Source organism: Hemiscyllium ocellatum, chromosome 1, assembly GCF_020745735.1.
Source record: "Hemiscyllium ocellatum isolate sHemOce1 chromosome 1, sHemOce1.pat.X.cur, whole genome shotgun sequence".
Classification (NCBI taxonomy): Eukaryota; Metazoa; Chordata; class Chondrichthyes; order Orectolobiformes; family Hemiscylliidae; genus Hemiscyllium; species Hemiscyllium ocellatum.
This window is the reverse complement of record NC_083401.1, coordinates 145,486,896-145,504,484: the sequence shown is the minus strand read 5'-3', so window position 1 is coordinate 145,504,484 and position 17,589 is coordinate 145,486,896. Positions and strand designations below refer to the sequence as shown.

The 17,589-nt window shown below is 40.1% G+C and overlaps 1 protein-coding gene across 2 annotated transcripts in view; it reads left to right on the top strand.

Moving 5' to 3' along the window:
• Window positions 1-17,589, top strand: part of egf (epidermal growth factor) — a 152,799-nt gene that overhangs the window by 79,925 nt on the left and 55,285 nt on the right. For both annotated transcript variants that reach the window (XM_060826670.1, XM_060826662.1), the window contains exons 9-12: window positions 1,813-1,938; window positions 3,215-3,351; window positions 9,633-9,781; window positions 16,538-16,642. In XM_060826670.1, the coding sequence (XP_060682653.1) occupies window positions 1,813-1,938; window positions 3,215-3,351; window positions 9,633-9,781; window positions 16,538-16,642 (517 nt within the window). The remainder of the gene's footprint in view (window positions 1-1,812; window positions 1,939-3,214; window positions 3,352-9,632; window positions 9,782-16,537; window positions 16,643-17,589) is intronic.

Sequence of the window (17,589 nt, the reverse complement as noted above, 5' to 3'; positions counted from 1 at the left end):
TGGACAGCAATAGTTGAGTTTCCATAAATAATCAGTGCATTTGTCCTCAACTGAAGGCACAGCAGTATATGCACATAAGTAACAATGGTGAATATCATTATTATTTCCATTATTTCAGTGGAAAAGTATGTGCCAATATCATTTTTAATCTTCTGCACGTTTTTAATCTAGTAGACTGTTCAAAAAGGCTCTCCAAAAAAAATCTAGTTTCCATTTGGCATTGATTGTTATATCAAGTACTGACATAAATGAAGGATTCTAAATGGAACTAAATGTACCACCAGCACAATAAAGAGTTTTAGAGGAGTGTCTACGGGTTTCAAACAGTAAAGTTAAATATAAAATGGAGAAATAAGAGTATAATAAAGAAATAGGCTAAACAAATTACAATAATATTTTCCATCTAAATTATTTCTATTGAATTTGATGTTAAATGCTCTGGGAACATGAACCGTCCTTCTTAAGTCTCCCTGCAGATAGTCATACCACTGACAACCAGAGGAAACTGGGGCTGATAACATCAGTAATTTGAAGAGGGAGCTTGAAAGGCATTTGGCAAAGACAAAAATAACAGGGGAATTGCAGGTAGTGAAATGTGCTTTTAAACTCTGATCATTTTCAATTCCGATATATTTCTCTACATAAAATTAATACTTTTCAGAATCATTAAGCCATTTATTTTCAATTTAGGTAACTAATGATTTCCCGGAGTTGTGATAAATTTGTTGTCAGGCTTTATCATGAGAGGATTTTAGAAAAGGAGGAGTGAAGTTGTATTTCACATGTACTGAAGTTTGGTTAGACTGCACCTGGAGTAACATGCAGTTCTGGACTCCTTGTCTCACGACTGATATTACCATCGAGTAAGTGCAGCAAAGGTTCACCAGACTTGTTCCTGGGATGATAGGACTGTCCTATGATGAGAGATTCTAAAGAATATAGGCAAGCTGCGCCTATATTCTCAAGAGATTTGAAGAATGAGATGTAATCTGGTTGAAAGCTGCAAATTACTTAAAAGGATAGACAGGGTAAATGCTTCCCCCCCATTGGAGAGTTTAGAACCAGGGAAAATAAGGGGCATGTCACTTAGATCTGAGGTGAGTTTTCTTTTATCAAAGGGTTGAGACCCTTTGGAATTGTCTCCATGTGGAAGTTCAGTCTTTGACTCTGTTTCAGGTAGAGAATGATAGATTTCTGATTACCAATAGCACACAGGGTTATGAGGGTGGGATGATTAAAAGTCATTGAAGTGAATGATTAGCCATGATTGTATTGAAAGGTGGAACAGACTCAATGGGCTGAATGCCTGCTTGTTTTCCTATGTTCCATTAGTCAACATGTTAAAAAATATGAAATGTTAATTGTTATAATTTGGAGATGCCAGTATTGGACAAAGATATACAAAGTTAAAAATCACACAACATCAGGTTATAATTCAACAAGTTTATTTGGAAGCACTAGCTGTTGTGTGATTTTTAACTTAATTGTTGTAATTGTACTAAATATTTGACTAAAGGGATTTTTGGTGCAGAGTTGGTTTCTGCTGCAGGGAAAATATCTACTTGTTGGACTGCATTATTGTGTCATTGTGTAGGAACTCTTGAAGGTATCCTTTCTACTTGTAAAAAGAAATTATTTTTCAGGTTGAAACTATTTTAATGATATGAATCTGTATTAAGCATCTGTATAAGAATCTGTATAAATCAGAATCTAAATGGCAACCTTTTGACAAAAAAAAGCAGGCAAGGAATTAATAGTGGGCATTGTTAAGTTACGAGTGATTCCATGACCCAATTCATTTCTTTTTTTCAGGTTGCACTGCACCAGATAATGGTGGCTGCAGCCAGATTTGTGTACTGCAGAATCCAGTGTCCTGGAAATGTGAATGTCTGCCTGGTTATCAGCTACAACTTGATGGGCAGCACTGCATTGCTTCAGGTCAATATTAATTCCTAATGTTGAGAGTTTTAGTAAATCATGAATTCTAAATGAACATGAATGGGGAAGGACTTTGGTCAAGTACATACAATTCAAAATGCTCTCTCAAGAACTACTTAACAGAAACTGATTGATCTGTAGAAATATAAAATTTACAAATTTACAATCAGAATATGGACTTTGTTCATTAGGCGCACACAGTAAAAAACAGACTAAATAAACTCCAAATGAGGAAGAGATTTGAAAAATGATCTAATTTTTCTCTTGTCTTCTGTCAAGCTTATCTTGTCCATGAAACTTGGTATCATTTCAACTGTATTTTCCTAAGCAACGAAATTATACTGTGGCCACCTACCTCTGCTCTCCCTCCACTCTCCTCTCCAAATCACCCTTCCCCTCGTGGGTTAAAAGTCTAAATGGTTAATTTTTCTTGTGAAACGTCTTACGGTCTGCTTTTCTTTCAAAATTTCTTTCTTCTCCCCTGTCCCCCCCACCCCCCCTGCCACCCCCACTCCCAAGAAGAAAATCTACTTTCAAATCCTCTGCCCTCGCAACCTACCACTCAATCTTGAATCTTTGTTCTTCAGCGAAAACCCTTCAAGATCTTGTCCATCTTTCCCAAAAGTTTGAGTTAACATCCCTCCAGTTAGATTTGTCTCCCTACTGTGGTGTCAAGATCACAATTTGTAACTGTTATTGTTAATGCATTGTTCCTCCTCATCTCTCTTGACCTCTGGTCCTCAGGTTTCTAAACCACAATTGTTAATAGTTTTTTTTAACCAAATGGAACATTTATGAAAACTGCAGCCAAAACGCTGATGATCTCTGAGCCTGGATATTTATGTTCCCTATTATAATTTGGGCTGGAGACCTTTGCTTTACATAACATATATTTTTTGGATCTGATAGCAGACATGGTTGCACAGTGGCTCAGTGGTTAGCACTGCTGCCTCACTGCACCAGGGACCCAGGTTCGACTCCGGCCTTGGGCAACTGTGTGTGTGGAGTTTGCACATTCTCCCTGTGTCTGTGTGGGTTTTCTCTGGTTTCCTCCCACGGTCAAAAGATGTGCAGGTTAGGTGAATTGGCCATTCTAAATTGCCCGTAGTGTTAGGTACATTAGTCAGGGGGAAAATGGGTCTGGGTGGGTTACTCTTCAGAGGGTCGGTATGGACTTCTTGGGCCAAAGGGCCTGTTTCCACACTGTAGGGAATCTAATCTAAAAAACTTTGTTTTTGAACTTATACAGAAAATAATGCTAATTTGTATTCACCAGGTCCTAGACCATTTTTGTTATTTGCAAACAGCCAGGACATAAGGCGCATAAACTTTGATGGAACAGATTACCATATTCTTCTGGAAAGACAGATGGGAAGAGTTTTTGCGCTTGATTATGACCCTGTGCAAAATAAGGTAAGCAGGTAACCTGTTCATAGATGGCTCCTGAATATGTACACGCATAATTAATTTTTCCAATCAAGTTTCAATTAATACCTTAATTTTTCATTGATATTCTACGCACAGAAGTTTAGAAACTTTTGTTGGCAATAATATCTTACATCATTGAGGTGACATTTACTTGTCTGCAGAGCAATTAGCCCATGTAAAATCAACGGCTGTTAAACAGATGAACCTTTTTTTAAGCAACAAATAATCAAGCTATGAAATGTCCCACGAATGGCAGGGTTTACTTAGAAATAATTTGCATATACTGACATTATCCTTTAACAGTGAAGTTTGATTCCTAGCTTTTCGTGATATTATCCTCACCTCTATCACAAAGTTGAACTATTTAATGTCTACTTAGTTGATGTCAGTGGCTGGGGGTGGGGGTGGTGCAGGGTTAATGGGGGTGCAGTTGGCTGTGGAGACATTATTTGGCTTAGCACAGAGAGAAACTCAGTGGGTTTGGCATCATCTGTAGTAGGTGAAACAGACTTAACATTCAAGGTGAAGGAGAAACAGAGATTTGAAATAAATGCAAATTAGTGTAAATGAATATGAGAGGGCAAAAATGGATCCTCTTGGCTAAGAACACAGTGATGAAAATGTGTTGCTGGAAAAGCGCAGCAGGTCAGGCAGCATTGAAGGAGCAGGAGAGTCGATGTTTCGGGTGTTGACTCTCCTCCTCCTTGGATGCTGCCTGACCTGCTGCGCTTTTCCAGCAACACATTTTCAGCTCTGATCTCCAGCATCTGCAGTCCTCACTTTTTCCTATAAGAACACAGTGAGCAAGACAAGCCTGTGACATAAGTGTGGAGGAGTGGTGGTTGGGGACAGGGTGGGGTAGGGGTGGGGGGAGGTAGGTGTGCTGGTGCTGAGGGATGGAACAAAAGGAAAATGGAGAACTGACATCATGGGCTCAAACTCTGAAGCTGTGGAATACAATATTGATTTCTAGAGGCTGTAAACCTCACCTGCACCATCTCTGACTTTTCCCTTCCCTTCCTTGACGTCTTACCTTCAATTTCTGGGCATAGGCTGTTCATCAATACCTGTTAAAAATCTACCAGCCCCCACAGTTACCTCGACCACATTAGCTCACACCTTGCTTCCTGCAAGGATTTCATCTCAGTCTCCCAGTGCTGCCACCTTCCACTGGGGTGCCTCTGGCATATTCTCCTTTTTTCTCAACCGAGGATCCCATTTCCAACACCTCATTTCCCATTCCCTCCCCAACTCCTATCCCAACATCAGGGAGAAGCCATTCTCTCTTGTAAATGAAAAAAAAAGAGAGATTTAAAGGTATGCACAAACAAAGCAAGGACAATGTAAGAAAAAGTGTTATCACGCAGTGAGTAGTTAGGGTATGGATTGCACTGCCTAAACATTTGCTAGCTGTAGGTTCAATTGAGGCATTCAAGAAGGCATTGGATGTTTACTTGGGTAGAAGTGATGTGCAAGAGATTGGCGCGAGATAATAATGCAAACACATTGGACTATATGGCCTCTTTCTGAGCTGTATCAGATTTTTTGAATAACAGTGAAATATATAGTTGCAAAAGTGCAGACTTTATCAAAGTCTGGCAGCATCTGTGGACAGAAGAACAAAGTTAATATTTTAAGTCCAATAAGATTCTTCATTGAAATTGAAGAGACCTGGAAAAGTGATAGATACGTGTTGAGGGAAAAGAAGGAAGGAGGAGCAATGGAACAGATAGGAACAGTGCATAGAGCAAAAGGGAACAAAGAGCTAACAATGGACATAGGTCAAAAGCAGGTGCATGTTAATGTCATAAAATAGGTAGATTTGCTGAGAGAAAACCCATGCAAACAAGAGACTGGGAGTGGGGAGAGGATTAATCAAAATGAAGCATAGTCTGAAGTTTTATAACTCTATTTGGGTCCTGAAGGGTATAAAGTGACTCAGCGGAAAAGGGGATGCTGTTGCTCCAGTTTGCAGTGTGTTTTGTTGCATTACTGTAGCAGGCCGAGCACAGAAATGCTGGCATGAGAGGAACATGGTAACATGGCAAGTGGTCTCAGCAGAGTTGTTCAGCAAAACAGAATGTATTTAGTGATGCTAATGTAGAAGAGAGCACATGTTTGCTGTAGAATTGATTGAAAGAAGTACAAATAACACACTTCTTAGAGAAGTTGTGCTTGAGGTCTTGATCAGTGAGAACGTAAGGAAACAACTGTTACACCATCTGTAATTGCATTGGGAGGGTGCCATGTGGGGGATGAAGAGGTGGAGCGGACCAGGATGAGAATGGTTCCTGTGGAATGCTGTCAAGGGAGGGAAGGGGAAGATGTATTTGGTTGTGGTATCCCTCTGGAGGCGATGGAAATGGTGAAGGATGATCTTTTGAGTGTGGCGCTGTGGAAAAGGAAGTGAGGACAGGGCTAACCCTACCAGTGTTCTGGAAGGGAGGAATGGAGTGAGGTAAGAAGAGCGGGAAATAGATCAGACACAGCTGACTCCACAGAGTGGGGAGAATCCTCGGAGAAGGAAGCTGAAAGACATGTTGGAATTCTCTGTGTAGAAGGTGGCAATGATAAGTTTCTCAAACACTTTGTGTTTTCATTCCAGAATTCCAGCCTTCACGGCAATTTGATGTTATGCAGATTACGTATAATAATTGAAAATTGACACCCATATACCCTTGAAATTTTTTCTCTTCCTTGCCCTCCCACTACATCTATTTGCAGGTCTGACCTTGGCAGGCAGAGTGAAGAGAGACAGACTCTGGTGACTTTGAAGACTTGGTCAGTTGTCACCTGGTGGCTATTAGCCTCGAGGTGAAGTCTGCAGTAAAAGTCCCACTGACTCCTCCTCCATTCCATGTCCGCCATGTTTTCCAGGGATCCCTTTTTAATCCTGAGCCTCTCCTATGTGCAGTGCTGGCAGCAGCCACTGTTTCTAGTAGTGATGAGAAATGGACCCGTCCTGGCTTTCTGTTTGGATGTCTTTTGCCAGGGGCGGATTTCTGCCCCAGATCCTCAATCCAAGGAAAGACCTGAGACTGGCCACCTCCATACCTGATGGGCACTTAATTCCATCAGGCCTTCCCCTTGCAACTGACAGGTGTTCCCCACCAGCTTTCCAGCAGATTGCTATCCACTTCACTAAAGCAACTCAACCTTAATCCCACAGAAACATCCACCTTAATATTAATTCTCCCCTTCACTTGTGATGACAAGCATGAGAGAATGTATGTAGGAGTGGTTAGAGTTACATTTACACAATGTATCCCCAGTGCTGTGTGCATGCTTGCCAACATTTTTATAGGAGTCAATGTTTAGAGGCATGCCAGTATCCCACCATGGAGTAACAGAATATCCCTTGGGATCTGGAAATTCATGAGAACAAAGTAGGAGTGAATTGATGGCACCATAGTTAAATGTTTGTGTCATTGCCCACTTTGAATCAGTAGGATTAGAGGCCTCAAACCAAGGACCCCTCTGAGAGACTTTCAATCTCCCTAAGCCCCGATCTCCAGGGTAACCACTCCAGACACTAACCCCCTTCCTCTCCGCCATTGATTCCTGACCTCTTTCCCCCACATTCATCATATCCACAACTGACCTCTTTTTCTCTTCTTGATCAAGGCTTGTCTACCCCTTTCCAATTTTCAAGAATCAGTCTCAAGAACTTTACCTGCAGCATCCTGCCATTGGAATTTCTTCCCAGTCATTGGTTTAGTTATCAATTTCCAGATAGGAAACAGAACTAAAAACTGCTAAGGAGGTCCTATCGTCAATTTCAACAGGACCTCAATAACTCCAGAATTGCCAAGCTATTTAGTGATTTCCAGCCAGATCTCATTTTTCCTAGGAAAAGGCAAGGTCCTTGTCACTTTGACTTGATTTCATTTTTCCTCCTTAGGCACTCACTATATCAAAATCTGATGGATTTTGACGAAATTGTACTCGTCATCTCTGAGCTTAGCTGAACTTCAAAATCGACATTTAGTCTATCATTAACACCTGCAGACAGCTCTGGAAAGTAAACTCTTTCAATCAGTGTCTCAGCCCCATTGTCTCTTAAACCTTCATCTACATCCTCGTCACTCCTGGACTTGATTGTTTCAGATGCATTCTGCACTCTTCTCCATCCAAGTACTTACACTTAGTCAGTTCACCCCATCCCAAACTAATTTGTTTCCATGATCACTCCTAAGTCTCCTCATCTCCACACACTGACATCATGTCGTTATTATCATTTTCTTAACCCTCTGTAAACAAATCACCATTCCACTATATTAAATGCTTTGCTGTTTGAAATGTATCTAATTTTTCTTTCTGTTTTGATGCACAGGAGCAGGGCTGATTGCCACCATGTCCATTTACCCTGCATTCATTTTAGTTTATGGCCCCAAAAGCACGGTGGGTCAGTAGTAGGCACCGCTGCCTCACAGTACCAGGGACCCGGGTTTGAATCCAGTTACAGGCGACTATCTGTATGGAGTTTGCACATTCTCCCCATGTCTGCATGGGTTTCCTCTGTATGCTCTGGTTTCCTCCCACAATCCAAAGATGTGCAAATTGGGTGAATTGACCATCCCAAACTGCCCATAGTGTTCAGGGATGTGTAGGTGAGGTAAATTACTCATGGGAAATGTAGGGAAATGGATCTGGGTGGGATCCTCTTCAGAGGGTTGGTGTAGACATGTTGGGCCAAATGGCCTGTTTCCACACTGGAGGGATTCTATGATTCGAATAAAATGCCTTTAGGATTGTTCTCAATGGTGCCAGTAATGTCAAGTATTTTTTCTGTTGTTCTAACAATATGAATGCCCCTTGGTACCTATTAGTCTTTGATGCAATGCTTTTTCATTCTGCTATAATGTGCTTTTCTTTAATGCAAAATCACTATAATGCAATTGACAAATTGGGGATACTATTACTTTTATTACTATTACTATTACTATTACGTGAACTTTTAAAACAAGTCTTTGTTATAACATGATTCCAGGTCCATTACTTAAAATGATACTGCGGTTTTCTTATAACGTAGGATTGCATGAGAATGAAACTACTACATTAAAGCAGAACTGACTGTATTCTGAAGCTAGGAAAGGGCTTTTTGCCCGAATCGTTGATTTTACTGCTCCTCGGATGCTGCCTGAACTGCAATGCTCTACCAGCATCACTAATCCAGTATTCTGAAGCTCGACAATGGTACCAAATGAATAGTAAATATAATTAAAAATAGCTCGCATATAAAGTTACAGGGACACAAGTCCTATCCATTGAAATTAATTGGCAAAACTTCAATGTGTCTGTGAGTTCAGTGATGAGAATTCGTCATAACGTATCACTGACCCTGTCAATTTGAGTTTGCATCACTACAAAGAATACTGCAAGCTCGGTCAGGAATTATTTACCCCTTTGAAAATGATATTTTTGGACAGTTATTGTTATTTTCACAGTGGCTCTCTCATATTTCACAATGTATATTTTTCTGCATTCAGGTTCTGAGAGGTGTTGTTGGGGCAGTCAGGAGACTTTGAACAGTTCAGGTCTGTACTTGCTAGAATTTAGAAGAATGAGAGGAGATCTTGTTGAGGTTAAAGGGGATTGACAAAGCAGACAGAGAGTGGATAGTTCCCATTGTGAGGCAATCCAGAATGAGAGGTTATAGTTTTAGGGCAAGGGGTGGCAGATTTAAAGGAGAGATGAAGAGGAATTACTTCCGTCAAAGAATCATGCATCTATACAATTTATACCCCAGAGTACGGTGGATGCCAGGACACTGAATAAATTTAAGAAGATCGGCAGAGTTTTAATTAGCAGCATGTCAAAGGATTGTAGGTAGCAGGTGGGAAAGTGGGGTTGAAGACCAAGACGAAAAACATCATGATCGTATTAAATGGCAAAAACAGATGGAAGGGAGTGAATTGCTTACCCCTGCTCCTATTCCTTATATTCTTATTGGAAGCCTTTCTTTGTACCTAACTACAGGAGGTTTATCTCTGGAGCATCTCATTCAAAAACTGAGTGTCCAAAAGAAGTATTTATCTTCCAGCCACCATATGCAGCTTGAAACAAATGCAACTTATCTAAAGAACTGTAGGATGCTGTGAATGGCTCATGCAAGGTGCAGATACAATGAGCTGAACGGGCTCTTTTCATGTTGTCAAAAACTCTATAACAGTATTCCTACACAAGCATTCGATAATTTAACATATAAAAGACTGATCTTTTTTTTAAAATATCTTTTTAATGATTTTCTGTTATTTCCTTTGTAGATTTATTTTGCTCACACAGGCCTGAAGTGGATTGAAAGAGCTAATCTGGATGGTTCTGAGCGTGAGGAACTTATTAGCAATAATCTGGATTTGCCTGAAGGACTAGCTGTTGACTGGATTAACCGTAAATTATATTGGACTGACAGAGGGTATGTCCGGAGTTAGACTGATAATTCTTGAGGTTTACCTTAATTTTAAATGCTGGATCAAAATCTGTATTTAGCTTAACATCTGTCAGTGCTCCTTAAGTTACCCATTAGCAAGTAGCTTTAAGCATCATGAAATAGGATTTGGAAATAATCAAATGGTAAATTTAGTTCAATCTAAGGTCGAGAGGTGATTGTATTCCAAAACTCAGCAATGACTGCTGCTCATTTTTCAAACACATTTACGGGAATCAATATTTTAGAGTTAGAATCCCTACAGTGTGAAAACAGGCCCTTCAGCCCAACAAGTCCACTCTGACCCTCCAAAGAGTAACCCACCCAGACTCATTCCCCTACCATATTACTCTACATTTACCCTGACTAATGCACCTAACCTACACATCCCTAGACACTATGGATAATTTAGCATGGCCAATTCATCTAACCTGCACATTTTTGGACTGTGGGAGGAAACCAGAGCACCTGGAGGAAACCCATGCAGAAACGGGGAGAATGTCTAAACTCCACACAGATTGTCGTCCGAGGGTGGAATTGAACCTGGGTCCCTGAGGCAACAGTGCTAACCACCAAGCCACCGTGTTTCCCCTGCCCCCCCCCCCCCCATCCCACACACAGGCCCAGGAGAGTAACTAAGATAGTTTATCATCTACACAAATTCAACAGGTAGACACCAACCTCCACCCAGTATCAGTTATTTTCTCTTTATGGAGTTTTTAAATCAACTTGTTTCGATAACAAATGACAACTTTGGGGTAGGTCAGACCTAAACCCAGGCCATTTGGCTTAAAAGTCAGGGACACTACCAATGTGCCACAATGCCTATATTAACCATGCACCAATGTGGCTCACTCGCATTGGAATAGCTCAACATGACTGTATTGTGCTGGTGTCATATCTTTGTGTTTTACCACTTAAAGGAAGGGACCCATAGCTGCAACACGTGTCATAGTTTTACACTTTTGACCAGATCTTGCAGTCTCTGGACTTTCAGAGACCGGACAAATGATCCAAGACACACCTCAGGATGCCACAGAACTTCTAGCACTTCTTTAGTTTATAGCAGACCAACTGTATGACTTCAGTCTCTCCAGGTTCACGGTCTCACCACTTAAATTCATGGTGAATGGCAAGAAAATTAAAGTTAAATTGGATACGTGGGCAGATGTGTCTGTTCTTCAGACTCAATGCTATGATTGACGTCAAACATTCTCAGGCCGTCTTCTATTCAACTTTGGTAAATAGGTAATATTAAAATCAGAGCAAAAACATCAATGCATTGCTACACTTTGATATAATGGAAGAGAGATCACAGAAATATTGCATGCCATTTTTGTTATTGTTATGTTGTTATCGTTATTTTTCTGTATTGCATGAAGATACTTGTGTGGCTTTGAATATTTCTCATTCAGCAGTCACAGAAGTCATTGAGGCTGGTGTGTGTGCCAGGAATCACTCTCCATCCGTGGGACCACAAGAAGATTCCTCAAAGGGGAAGTTTCAAATGCCAGGAGGAAAAGCATTAAGATAAAGATGACCATCCCAAGAGGGCATTCTAGATTTCTATTGCCGATCATAGAGACAGTGAATGAATATTTGACTCATCTTGATGATTTAATGGAGGCAAATATCTTAGATCCTCCTAGATTAAGGTGGTATTGAGTTCGAATTCAATTTATTGTTTTCACATGAACTACAATACAGTGAAAAGTGTTGTTTTGAGTGCTATATGTGCAGATCATACCATACAAAGTGCATCAGGATAGCAGAACAAAGCGAAGAAAACCACCGCAGAGAGAGAGAGAGAGATCATTACTAACATTTGAGAGGTCCATTCAAATGTCTGATAACAGCGAGGAAGAAGCTGTTCTTGAATCCGTTTGTGCATATTTTCAGACTTTTATATCTTCTGCTTAATGGAAGAGAGTAGAAACACTGTGGGAGGGGTCTTTGATTTTTTTGGTTGCTTTCCTGAGGCACCAGGAAATATAGATGGAGATGGATGGAAGGCTGGTTTGTGTGATGGACTGAGCTGTGTTCATGACTCTCTATAGTTTCTTGCGGTCTTGGAAAGAGCAGTTGCCAGAGGATGCAGCCCATGGTGCAGATTGGGAGGAGTCTTTCTGGACAAGCTGTATGACTTCAGTCTCTCCAGGTTCACGGTCTCACCACTTAAATTCATGGTGAATGGCAAGAAAATTAAAGTTAAATTGGATACGTGGGCAGATGTGTCTGTTCTTCAGACTCAATGCTATGATTGACGTCAAACATTCTCAGGCCGTCTTCTATTCAACTTTAGGGCGGCACGGTGGCACAGTGGTTAGCACTGCTGCCTCACAGCGCCAGAGACCCGGGTTCAATTCCCACAAGCGACTGACTGTGTGGAGTTTGCACGTTCTCCCCGTGTCTGCGTGGGTTTCCTCCGGGTGCTCCGGTTTCCTCCCACAGTCCAAAGATGTGTGGGTTAGGTGAATTGGTCATGCTAAATTGCCCGTAGTGTTAGGTAAGGGGTGGATGTGGAGGCGTGGGTGGGTTGCGCTTCGGCGGGTCGGTGTGGACTTGTTGGGCCGGGGGCCTGTTTCCGCGCTGTGGGTAATCTAATCTAAAAAAAGCTGAATGTCCTTAGCCTACTGAGTAAACAGAGGTGTTAGAGGTACTTTCTTGACCGTCGCTGAGAGTAAACCAGGACAGATTGTTGGTGATTGTTACTCATAGGAATTTGATGCTATCAACCATCTCCACATCAGCACCATTGATGCAGACAGGGGCGTGTCCTCCTCCCTGCTTCCTGATATCAATGACAAGCTCCTTCATTTTGCTGATGTTGATGGAGAGATTGAGTCCCCGGCCAAGTGCTCACATTCAGTGCAGACCAGCTAGCAGGAGTATTCGCACATTTCTTGAGGTCTCAGGAATTCCCAGACACTGAAGTTTCAGGCACCTTTCATTGCAGAATTGAATATACTCAATGCATATTTACCATCATGCATAATGAACATCATCATGAACTTGGAAAAATTCAGAGATAAACTTCACACCCTGGAAACAACCGTTGAAGTGATAGTTACAGGAACATAGGAACAAGAGTTGGCTATTCAGCCCCTCGAACCTGTTCCAGCATTCAATGAGATCATGACCCAACTCCATATGGCCTTTGGCCCATCTCCTTTAAAAACTTTGCTTAACAAAAATCTATCTCTCTCAGATTTAAAAACAAATGATCCATATTCCACAGCAGTTGGTGATGGACAGCTCTAAACCTTTAGCACCTTTGTGTGTAGAAGTACTTCCGAATATCTATCCTGAACAGTCTGTCTCCAATTGCTATACTGTGTCCTATATTTCCAGATTCCCGATCTAGTGGAAATATGTTATCTAGCCTGTCTTTTCCTCCCAATATCTTGTAGACTTTAATCAGATCACCCCTTAACCTTCTAAATTCTAGTGAAAACAGGCATAATTTGTAAAATCTCTCCTCATAACTTAATTTCTAAAGACCAGATATAAATCAGGTCAACAACTGTAAGATGTTAATAAAAAGCCATCCAAGGAAAAGGTTATGCTTAAGTCTAAGGGCGACACTGTGGCTCAGTGGTTAGCACTGCTGCCTCATAGTACCAGGGCAGCTTGGGGTAACTGTATGTGTGGAGTTTGCACATTCTCCTAGTGTCTGTGTGGCTTTCCTCCGGGTACTCTTGTTTCCTCTCACAATCCAAAAATATGCAGGTCAGTGAATTGGCCATGCTAAATTGCCCATAGTGTTAGGTGCATTAGTTAGGAGTAAATATAGGGTAGGAGAATGGGTCTGGGTGAGTTACTCTTCAGAGAGTTGGTGTGGGGGTTGGGCCGAAGGGCCTGTTTCCATATTGTAGGTAATCTAATCTAATCAAATCGTGTCAAATTTCAACAGTTAGAAATGATGAATTGGCATAAGTAGCAGTTGGAATCTACAATTGAATTTCATCTGCAAGTCATGGACTCACTCATTCAAGGGCTCTTCTAATAAACAGGACCGACATGACTAGTGTCCAACACCTAACCATTACTCTGATGTCCCATTGAGATACTTCCTGACCTGAACTTACTAGCACCCAATCTGGCAATCCACTGATAATTAGCTGCCACCCCACAAACTAACTACCCTACTCAACCTCCCTGTCCTACTGACTTGTCACCATGTCCAGCTGTCAGCTGTTGTCCTTCACCTATCATCTTGTATACGTGCTACCTACCTGCTTGCTCATACCTCATCCACATATAAGTTCACCCATTCACTCACTCATTCTGTCACTAATGAACTGAGAAGTTGTTCAAATGTCCCAAATCTTTTCAGTTAATGAAATAGCATTTATCCTAACACAACTGTCAGTGCCACAAACAGAGACCAAGGTTGTCCTCCTTTCCCTCAATAACTCAAATCTACCAGGATGCAAAAGAATTTCCAGCATGCTCCACAATTCTAAATAAGCTAGTATAAGGAGACTTGATCAAAAATGTGGAGCTCAGTTGTGGTATAGAAATAAAGCTGAGCAAAACTCTGAACTAAAACTCATATTATAATGCTGTGACACTTCTAAAATTTAAAATTTCTTCCTCACAGTATAATTGGTAATTTTGTTTCCAGCTAAAGCAAAATACACCCAATGCTGGAAATCTGAAATAAAAAAAATAAAAGCACAAGAAATACTCAGTAGGTTAAGCAATATTTGTGGAGAGAAAAATAAAATTTAACTGTTTTATTTCTATCTTGAGATGCTGCCTGACCTGCTGAATATTTTCAGCATTTTCTATTATTTTATTATTGTGTTCATAACAGCCACACCCAAAGGAATATAATTTACTTGAGAGTTTACAATGAAGTATCCATGTCCTGAATTTAATATTACACTGTTATCTGCTCACACTTACTGAATTTTCAAGGAAACAAAAGATCTAAGTATGCAAAGCCAAGTTTATCCTAGCTATCACAAGTGCAGCACTGTTATAAGGATATCACAGAGAAAAACATGGATTGTAAGGTAGTAACTAATTGCATTATCACCTTTCTCCTCTGATGTTGACAACTGTGTGTACAATTAAACATGGAGGCCCAAATGTTGGTGTCATCCTAGAATTACTTAAAAATAATGGGCAGATCTGAGTTTACTCCTGGTAAACAAAATTTCATACCGAGTTGAAAACCCAAATTAACAAAGAGTTGTTCCGATTTCTTGCAACATCCCATAAATACACCCTTAGCAAAAAAAAAAGGTAAATTCAGACACGGGTTCTTATAGGAGAGAGATGCCAGAGAGAGGGAGGATCAGCATGGAGCTGTTTTTTTGGGTCTCCAGCTAAAACTAACCCAAAACTAGAATAAACCCTGAACTTGGAGAACTGGCCACTCCCCTTTCATTTTGCATGTGCTTTTAAAAAAAACCTGAAAGCCTTTCTGATTGTTGACTTAGGCAGCATCTGTTAGCCATTATTAAAGTAGTCCGTTCAAACATTTCAGCACCTCTGCCTTTATAAACCATCTCGAAAAAGAACCAAGGACAGAATAAACTTGTTAAAGGAGCAGCATTTTCACAAAATACACACTGAAATATTGATCAAAGAGATCATAAAAAGATCAATTTATTATAAGCACTTGAAGATGTCAATCAAGCAAAGTGAACCATTTTCTTCAGCTTATAAAACTGAATCTCCCACTGAGAATGTTCTTTTCTGAGTCTGTACTATCAGCAGTAATAGATGGGTGAGGACATTCTTTGAGTGTGCAGATAGAAGAATCACATACCTAGCTGATTTAAAGTCTGACATTCATCACAAATAGACTTACTTCAGTCAAGATTCCCAGATAATCATTGTTATACATTTTATATATATGTATAAAATATATTTTTGAAGACAATTTTATATATATATATATATATAATTGTCTTCAAAAATGCACACACAATAGGCTTTGAAGAGACTCCCCTACATTCCTATGGACAGACAGCCTTGGACAGTAAGGAAAGGCCTTTACACTGCGAGAGGGAGAATTGAATTACAGATGCAAAAATCTGCAGCCATTGGAATAAGATGCATTGTAAAGGCCCAAGGATAAGTTAGGGATCTTTAATGAACAGTGAGATCATAGGAATAATGGGATGGTCTGTAAGGATGCCCATCACTAACTATGCAGTCACACGATTAACCTGATCAATTAGTAACATGGTTGGTTTGTAATTATCAAAGGCAGGCAGGAAATGTATAAAAGTTTGTCTTTCCTTTGTTCAAGAAGATGCTTTTTGACCCCAGAAGTTTCTTTCCACTGATGTAACTTCAATAAACTCTTTGACCCTGGGTGTTAAGTAATTGATTTAGTCATTTCACCCCAACAGTGGGAAAAATTGAATCACCATTTGCAGACAATATTAAATGAAGGAAAACTAATTTAGTTGTAGAAGAAGTATAACTAATCAGGAATTACTAGTTATATTGCATGCTACAAGCTACCACAAAATAAGATGAAATTACCGGAAATGTGCAGTGTATTAGTATGTAATGATGTTCTGTGAGTCTTGGATTAGAGGAAGTTTGTCAGCCATTAGCCCATGTACTGTTGTTATCTACCAGATACTTATATTTGCTTCTTTATGGAAAGGATATCCTTAAATATGAGATTATTCCCTAATATGAGAAATTGTATCTGTATGACTGGTATCGAAGGATGAATATTCAAAATAGCTTTAACATAGACTCTCCTTTTTTCAGGTTATCACACATTGAGAGGAGTAAACTCAATGGCATGCACAGAGAAGTGCTTATTAATGAAGGTGTCAATGCACCAAGAGGAATTGTTATTCATCCATTGGCAAAGTAAGAATGTGAAAATATAAAATGGCAAAGCAGTCATTGTATTGCTGAAGCAATAGCATAGTTTGAAATTAGATTGCATCAAATGTCTTGATAAGAATATGGAATCCAAAAACATCAAGTTACAGTATCTCAAAGAATCTCATTAATGTCACTTTTTGAAGAATTGTACCTCTTTTCAATATTATTCCTAAATCTAAATCAGTTAGTCCAACTGCACTGTGGTAAAACACACTGAAGGATAATTGAGCTCACCACACAAGTGGACAATGGAAATATAACCCTCTGTTCAATGACATTGCCAGTCTCAGACTTGACAAAAAAATTCGAAATGCTCAATTGGTATCTTTCAGTGAAATTTCAACCCATTCAAGAGGTGGCAGACAACATGCAGTAACAGCTGGAAACAAATAAAGGTGAAATCAAAGAGGTGGCGTAGTAATGAAATCAGCTAGAAAACATAAACAGTTCAAACTTCTTGTGAGAGTTATTCATCTGTAGCAGGGCTGATCTAACAAATATCCAGATTAAACTTGGTCTGGAAATGCGAGAGGAAGGAATACAACATTATAGTAATCATCTCGAAAATAGTGCTATCATGACTGATATCATGCATTGGGTGAGATTTTCTGTCTTATTGCCATGCAATTCAGGGGCATTAGTCAGATAGTCAAGAACTGCCTGAGCAGTCAGTGGCATAGTGGTAGAGTTACTGGGATTAGTAATCCAGAACCTCCAGCTCATGTTTTGGGGAGATGGGTTTAATTTCATTGCAGGTGGTGAAATTTAAAATTCAATAAATTTGGAATAAAGAGTTGGCCTAAGGGTCAACTGTTGTAAAAACTTACCTGGTCGACAAATGATCTTTAGGAAATGAAATCTACTGTCTTTACCTATTTTACATGCGACTCCAGGCCCACATCAATGCGGTTGACTTCTAACTTCCCTCT